Genomic DNA, 8,437 nt, shown 5'->3' with positions numbered 1-8,437 from the left:
AAACTTCTAAGTTTAAACTACCAGTCTAATTCAGAGGCGAAAAGCCGATCGTTCAAGGGAAGGTCTACATCTACTTTAAGATGCTGTAATCTAAGAACAATTAAAATCACGGCAGAAAACACATCGTTGGCCGACTCCAGCACCTCAAAAGGAGCCTAGTGAGTATGTTGCTGTAGTCAAATGTACAAGGACTGTAGAGAAGTATAACTATACAGTGCACCCAGCGGCTTAGAAATTTCCATTTCCATCCTCTGTACAAGAGAGGAGAGGAAGAAAAGGGTGGGGGGAGAGAATCTGACATGCACTCATAGGACCAAGTGCTGTCTCGTGGACCAGCACTTTTTTTCACTTTAATGCCCTCATGCCTTTACCACCGAGAGAGAGAGAGAGAGAGAGAGCGAGCGAGAAGCGATGGAGAGGGAGCTGATCATCTTAAGCTTTAAGCCCCCGGGTTGAGAACTCCTCTAATCGTTGTTTGCTTCTCATCTTCCTCATGCTCAAAGGCTCTACGTTCTTGACAGATCTTGAGCTCCAACAACATCAAGATAGGGCCAACAAAGCTCTCTCTCTCTCTCTCTCTCTCTCAGTCGCAGAACCCTTTTGAGGTTTGCAGGAAGGAAGAGAAAAGAAATGAAAGAATAAAGAGGGGATGGACCCGTGTGCAGGCTGTGGGAGAGGAAGAACATGACCTTGTCGGTTGTTCTGCAAATGCCACTCCACACTGTCACCGCATTATCTCTCTTTTCGTACGATCCCCACTCACCTGTTCCTCTCTCTCCTGCTTCTTTATGGCCTGGATGGCCACTAGGAAACACAATTCCTTCCCTTAAACCAAGTCTCTCTCTCCCTCCCTCTCTCTCTCTCTCTCTCTCTCTCCTCTCTGTGGATTCTCTCAGATTTTAGGATTTAACGAGGCTACTGAATCAGCTGCTTCCTTCAATTCCCCAAATCTAAAGTGTCCAAGACACTCAGGTAAGTCGTATGCTACTGGGGGACCCTCTTGTGCTTTAATCTCCTGATCTCGCAGTTTTCACTTGCAAGTTTCAAATACTTGACCTTTCTTTAGGGGGAAAAGGAGGAGATTGAGTTGGAGGTTTTTCTATGTGTTCCTTCCTTCTACTTTTGTTGCAAGACTTCGGAGCCCAAGTAGGGGAGAGGGAAGGGTTTCCAGAACAGTAAAGTGGGTTGGTTGGTGGGATCAGCACCACACACTATGTCAAAATCAGCATGGGAAAAAAGAAACTTGTGAGAACAAGTATTACATGGGGGGTCAGCTGGGGGATTAGGCCTTCGATTAGGATATGCTTCTCTGATTAGATGGAGTATGAATTAGGGTGGAGACCAGCACAGGAGACTCCATGATTTAAGACGATAATCATGATGGAGGGGAAGAAGACTATGACCTCTAGTTTGTTTTGACATGATAATTTCCATTAAATAAACACGTAGGAGATTCGAAGATCGAGGCTGTATTTATCAGCAGGCCTGGGCAAGATTTGATGGAACTGGGAGACTTAGAACAGGAAAGAGAGATGCCGAGTTCTTTGGGGTATACCCCTCCACATAAAGATTCTTCCTCCAAATTCTCTGCTGCAAATAGAAGAGATCAAACCCTAGATCAGCCAAATCATCTATATCCTCAAAACCACCACCCACCAAATCCACACCAATTAGCTAACAAGCCTAGAAGAGAATATCAAGAAACCGACCAAGATCCATTTGCAGTCGCGTCTCCATCTCCAATTGCGGTAGCTACCGGCGGCACTTCGGTCAGCATTAAACCACACACGGAACCACCATCGCCGCCGCAAGGGCAACTCACGCAGTCCCCCACGCCACAGCCACAGTCAGTGACGGCTCTTATCTCCACCTCCTCCATCCGATATAGAGAATGCCTTAGGAATCATGCGGCGAGCATGGGCGGCCATATCATCGATGGTTGTGGAGAATTCATGCCCAGCGGGGAGGAAGGGACGCCGGGGTATTTCAGATGTGCTGCGTGTGAGTGCCACCGCAATTTCCATCGGAAGGAGGTCGATGGTGAACCGCAGTACACACCTAGTCTGTACTATAGCAGCAACAAGACCAATGGCCAAAGAGCTGCTTTACCTCCTCCCCAACATCATGCAATTCCCCAGCCGAACCCAATCAATCTGCATCACAGGTTCTCTTATTGCATATCAAGCGCTGCTACCACCACCACCACGATGGCCCTAAATCAACCAGTGATGATGGCCTTCGGCGGGGGCGTCCCAGAAGAGTCTTCTAGTGAAGACCTTACTATGATTCAACATAGCGATGCTGTGCTGCGTTCAACACAGCTGGCGTCGTCTAAGAAAAGGTTTCGGACAAAGTTCACGCAGCAACAGAAAGACAAGATGATGGAATGCGCCGAGAAGTTGGGGTGGAGGATTCAGAAGCAAGATGAGCAAGAAGTGACCCAATTCTGCGCTGAGGCCGGTGTGACGAGAAAAGCTTTCAAAGTGTGGATGCACAACAACAAACAAGCCATGAAGAAGCAACAAAGGTAAAAAGATCAAGTTACTCTTGTTCAGGAATAAGATTGTAATTGTTGAAACTGTCTGTTTATAATTAGAGGAGATAGATCGGAGCAGGCAATTTTGGCCGATTTTCCCTCATTTCCAAGGCTTTGTTGTAGCGTGATCTGCCCTTTTTAGATGCTTCTGAATCATCAGCAACTCAGAGCTGCTTATTAATTCATGGCGACACCTGTCTGCCATGCCTTGAATTATACAGAAAGATAATAGCTAGAGTGAATTTTTGGGTCCTCGTGACAGAGATGAAGGTACATGTACTAACTTTGGTTTGGGTTTTCAGCTGGAAAAATTTCATGTACAACATTTCTAGCTTCACTTCTAAATTCTTTGTCCTTGAAATTTCGGTTCCTTTGGTGCCCAGTTTCTCAATCATCAGTTTTCCACAAGGATCAAAACAATTAATAAATAAATAAATAAAGGAGTTTGATGTAGCTCTCTTCAGATCGCTGAATTTTTCAAAGTTTACATTATTCAGGCGCTGCTTAGGTCAACTTTCTAAGTCTTCTTAGAAGCTGAAAGACTAATCAGGCTTAGGGTACCTTCTGATGAAAGACTTCACTGTGTACCTCTATTTGCTACTTTTAATGCATGCCGGACACTGCCACGCCTCTGTCAGACAAATTCAGACAAATGGTCCCATGAGATTGATGTATCATTTAGCCTTTTGAATTTTAATTTCTGGAAGTTAATGCTATTGAGACCAGGAAAAGACAGAACCAGGAGGGATTTACATAGGAAATCTACTCGAACACACACAATCTATCGTGTCCAAATAAAAATGTGGCAAGGATTGGACCGTGATCGCTTTCACGAGAAATTGTACAGTCTACAGTTTTAGGGGAGTCCTTTCCATAATTTCGGCTAGGGTGGTCCTCCAAGTGGGGTAGATGACCTAATAAAAGGCAAAGGAAGTCGATCATCACATCTCAGAACGATGCGGGAAGAGAAATCGCACTAGTGACACCGGAAGAAATGTTCAAGACGAAGCGGAAAGAAGGAAGATATCGAAATTCAATATCGAACTTACTTGGAAGAAACAAGCTCCATCGCTAACTGCAACTTGCTCATATAAAGATTTCACCACGCTTTGAATGCCTATTGTTCCCTCTTTGGTCTCTGCTCCTTGCTCAATGGATCGATGTTCATTCCAGCACGTGGAAAGACAGATTAATTTCGTCGCCATTTATACAAAGCAAGGTTCCGGGGACACTGACCTCAAAGATCAATAGACCGATGCAAAGAAGACGACACAATGAAAGTGACTGAAGCTTTCGATGGAGCGGAACCTATTCAGATCCTAAGATTCAGACAGGCAATATCATCTAAAAGGATCTGAGTTCTTTGTTTTTTTTAAAGCTTGTTTTGAGAGTCAAAACCATGCTGCAAAGAAATAAGAAAAAGGCTCAAGCGGAGAAGTTTTCACGCGTTGCTATCTAAGATATAGCAGCAGATGCTCTACAAAATGTCATGCCCTCAGCCGAGAAACTGGAAGAATCATCTCCTAAGCAATGTCAACAAGCAGCACTTACCAAGGAAGCCATTTCATCAAGTTTAGGGCTTTAAATCTCGTGAAGTAAACTGAAACACATTTAGTTTGTGGACAAGTTTAGAGCTTTAATTCCTGCGGTGGGCAGATTGACTAGCATAGAATGCAATATCTGGGGCAGCAAAGCTCTCTCCATCGTTAAGCATCATCAGCAAACGACATGTGCATATTCAGGAATTATTATTCTCGTCTGTCTAAAGACGACAAGGGCTAACCAAAGCGTGGTAATGAAAAGGTAAATTCTACATCACTCTCTTGAGTAAATCCTCTCATACGAGGCTCAAGATCTTTACCATAAGGTGAGATAAAGGCCGTACCTAGTAAGTTTCATCATCAAAACTATGAAATGACCGCAAGCTACTAATTAACGTCGCAATAGTTGATTGGGCTTACAGCTCCGAGCCGTCTGATCTCATATTTGATCCAAGATCACCTGCCGCCTTTGAAGCCTTTTCCTTCGCCGCTTCATAATTAGACTTGGCCTCATGTGTCATGGACTCCTTGGCTGTTTTATACGACTCCCCGACCTTCTTAAAAGCTTCATCATATGCATCAATTGCTTCATCTTTGTCGTAGCCCATTGCACCAGCCACTCGATGCCCGACATCACCGGCTTTATCCGAGGCCATGTCCGATGCCCTGTTGACCCCGTGCTTTGCCTCGTCATATGCATTCGCTACTTTCTGCTTTCCATGACCTACAGCTCTTTCAACAGCCTCCTGACCATCACCAATCTTGTCTGAAACCATGTCCTTTGCTTCGTTGTAACCGTCCTCTACTTTGTCTTTTCCATGCCCCATTGCATCTGTCATTCTATCTTTCGCGTCCCCAGCCCAATCTGAAGCCCCATCAGTGGCCATGCTCAGCTTCTCCTCAGCTTCACCATAGAGATCAGAAGCTCTCTCTGCGCCATACCCCATTTCTTCTCGCTTTTCTCCTTTGAAATCATTGGCGCTTTCTGAAGCCATGTCAGTGGCCGTATTCAGTTTGTCTTTTGCTTGACCATAAAGATCGGCGGCTCTATCTCTTCCACGGCCCACAGATCCAGATATATCATTAGCTCTATCTGATCCCATATCAGTAGCCATGCGCAGATAGTCTTTAGTTGCACCATAAGTACCAGCTGCTTTGTCTTTGCCATAATCCATTGCTTCCGCCATGGAATCTTTGGCATCGCCGGCACTGTCAGATGCCTTTCTCATACCTTGGTCAGCTTTCTCCGAAGCAGAACTTCCTATGTCACGAGCTTTTTCATAGGCCAAATTGGCAGCCTCACCGGCTTTGTCAGAAGCATATTTCGAGGCATCTGAATGAATTAAAGAGTGACCGGGGGAAAATACATAAGACATTTATGTCAATTAGGGCTCCGATGGATGAGGTATCTCCCTATCCTGATCATACATACAGCTTGTGAAATATCAATGGAAATGCACTCCAGTATTGTTAAACCGATGACCAACACAACAAATTTTCATGAGATCAAAGACGTCCGAATTTAGTCATGAAGATATTAGGGATAAGAAATTTCTTGCTTCACCAACCAGATTTGCAGTTATATACACATTCCTTTCAGCATATTTTTTAGACTAACTCGCAGCTGTGTGGTCTCTCTCATTAAGTTGTGTCAGCCAGATGAACATATTCCACAAGAACTTCAAAGAACAAAATGTGCAAGAGAAACGAAAACAAAAGCTACCCAACTCGCAAAAGTGTAAGGTCATGATGAATTTACCTGATGCGGCAGATTTCATTGTGCTGGTGGCCTTTGAAGCAGCATCCCCCGCCCTATCAATGACATTGTAAACTACATCTTCCACTTTGTCTTGCTTAGTTGTAACCCCTCCCCTATCACATAATTCCTCATGTCAGCAAGTGATACATACTTCTATCAACAACAAAATTCAAATTTCACACTAAAAAAAAAAAAAAAAAACCTAATTTGAACTGGAAGACAAAGCAATAAGCTTAAAGCTTAGTGATCCCTAGAATCAAATCAAACTTGTTTGACAAATATTCGCAAATTAAGGACATAAAATACCATCACAAACGCACAAATCGTTGATAAATAGTGCACTGTTTACAAACAATAAAGCATCTAACAACTCCAATTTCAAAAAATTTCTCAGCTCTCTCTCTCTCTCTCGGTAATAATAGGGGCATAAAGCAAGAGATATTAAGAGCAACACACTTTACTGCCCATATTTGTCGCAATAAAAGTAATTTTCAACTTTCAGCATCTTCGGGGATAAATTAAGCCTAAGCTGACAGTCTTCAACATCTATGTGGGTTCATGCTGTCTTTTGCAATTAGGAACTTTTATCTGTCTGCTTCCAACAGAAAAATTAGTTCCAGAGACTAAAATTAGTTACCTAATGGTTTCTCTTGTTTGCAAGCGACTTATCAAACAAGAACATAGATTCTTTGAATAGAATAATGCTTGCAAACTCTCCAGCAAAAGCAAGAAGTCTAGGACAATGTCTCTTAGTAGATTTGCCCTTGACTGTAGTATAGATTAACAAACATATTGATTCCTACAATAGATGTACTCTATAAGCCTAATAGCTAAACTCCCCAAAGAGGATTAGTACCACAGCTGTACTGAGTTCTCTAAATTGCAGGGAGGAAGGAATGGTGCAAAATCAACAGTCTTGTCTCCACTTCGATGGTGATTTACGGAAGTAGCATTCCATCTATTACTATACTCGAAGACACAAAAACTAATTTAACCCCCATTTCTTTAATTCACTACATTGAAATCTCAGATTTCAATCAAGATATTAAAAATGACCAATAAACGACTGAACGAGGAGATGATATACTGGCATGAAGCAAATGATATCGATGGAAAAGCCCCCAAAAGCTAAGTGACCTTTTATCCAAGACAGTTCAAGCAATATGCATAACTAATGCAAAACTTCTTACCTTGCATTTCTTCATCTATGTGCAGTTAATTAACATAGCATCCCATGCCGCCAAGTGACTGAACTTAACCAGCAATTCTAGACAATGACTATTTTTGAAATTATGGTACAGCTATTATTATGTCGTGTGATCAAATTCTTGGGAAGAATAAACTACTAGATTTTCTAAAGGAACATCTCATGTAGATAACAGCATTAAAACATTATCGTCCATCTGAATTACTGTTCAGTTCGATTTGAGGTTTAAATTACATTCCTATGATATCCAAAAAATCACTTGATCAAACACTCGATTGCTCTTGAATCCATACATTCACCCTTGATCTATCTGTTTCATCTTGGAAACTATCAAAACTTGCTACCACATCTTACCCATCAAAGAATGAATATCCATCATATTCTTTTAAGGAAATATGCTGTAACCTTTGCAACTTACAATAGAATGAAAGGCAAAATGGCACAATTAAACATTCTGTCGCGCTATTCATGTTGGTGCAAACAATGTGGTTAATCTTTACTTTAGAAAATTGTAAAAACACGTGCTTTAGACTGATTAACGTTTGACTAACGTGATTATCAGTAGTTAATTAATCCGATGACGCAAACAGTCATATCTTTGAACGCGATCGCTCTACCACATCACACACATCACCACAGCACGCTCGAAGCGCAAAGAATCCACACACGGGCTCAGCAGCAACACATTCCCCAAAGCACTCAGCCGGACCTGCCGCCCGTACCAATCCATCGGGCACTGAAAATCCCAGACGATCGACATCAAACACGAACGCGGATTCCAAATTGCGAAGGATCGACCGATTCAATTACAGAGAGAGAGAGAGAGAGAGAGAGAGAGAGAGAGAGTGAATTACTCCCAATCGGCCCAGGAGTCGGCCCCGCCGTGCCAAGCGCCCCGCTTGGCGTCGTACTCGGGTTCGTCCGCCGAGCACCAGCACGTCCCCGGCGCGACCGCCAGCAGCAACGCGATCGCAACCAAAATCCTCTTCGCCGCCATGCTTTCCCCCCCCGGCGCCGCGGAAGTTGCACTCTCTCAGCGGCAGCAGCAGCAGCAGCAGCAGCAGCGATCGATCCAAAGACGAACAGGTAAAAAGTTGGCGTACGGCGGAGACAAGTGTTTTCTCTGTGCGTGAAATCTGCAAGGCGAGCGCTTGACGAAGGAAGGAAGGGAGGAGAGGGAAATGGTGGAGCGACTGCGGGGAGCGAGCCGTTAAGAAAGAGGGAATCCCGAAACGTGGCGCGACGAGGATCGACGTGGCGGGTGGGGGCGAGGCTGGGCGCGCGGAGGTGGCGACGCGTGTCGCTGGCCGGGTTGAAGGGGAGCGACGCGACACGCGTGGGCGCGTCGGTGGCTTCGCGGTCGGGTCGTGCGGGGAGTGATTTCGCGCGCGAAT

At 44.1% G+C, this 8,437-nt stretch overlaps 2 protein-coding genes across 2 annotated transcripts; one reads left to right on the top strand and one right to left on the bottom strand.

Moving 5' to 3' along the window:
- Nucleotides 1-584: 584 nt before the first annotated feature.
- Nucleotides 585-2,801, top strand: LOC104419736 (zinc-finger homeodomain protein 6). Its single transcript, XM_010031490.3, has 2 exons — nt 585-972; nt 1,067-2,801. Exon 2 carries the CDS (start codon nt 1,500-1,502, stop codon nt 2,529-2,531), a length of 1,032 nt encoding a protein of 343 aa, XP_010029792.1. The 5' UTR covers nt 585-972; nt 1,067-1,499; the 3' UTR covers nt 2,532-2,801.
- Nucleotides 2,802-4,217: 1,416 nt separating this feature from the next.
- LOC104419735 lies at nt 4,218-8,437 on the bottom strand. The gene is made up of 3 exons (XM_010031489.3): nt 7,898-8,437; nt 5,837-5,949; nt 4,218-5,410 (listed from the first exon to the last, which is right to left on the bottom strand). The coding sequence occupies exons 1-3, from the start codon at nt 8,038-8,040 to the stop codon at nt 4,494-4,496; spliced, it is 1,173 nt and encodes a 390-aa protein (XP_010029791.2). The 5' UTR covers nt 8,041-8,437; the 3' UTR covers nt 4,218-4,493.

This window comes from Eucalyptus grandis, chromosome 9 (assembly GCF_016545825.1).
Source record: "Eucalyptus grandis isolate ANBG69807.140 chromosome 9, ASM1654582v1, whole genome shotgun sequence".
NCBI classification, from domain to species: domain Eukaryota; kingdom Viridiplantae; phylum Streptophyta; class Magnoliopsida; order Myrtales; family Myrtaceae; genus Eucalyptus; species Eucalyptus grandis.
This window is presented reverse-complemented; position numbering and strand designations above follow the sequence as displayed.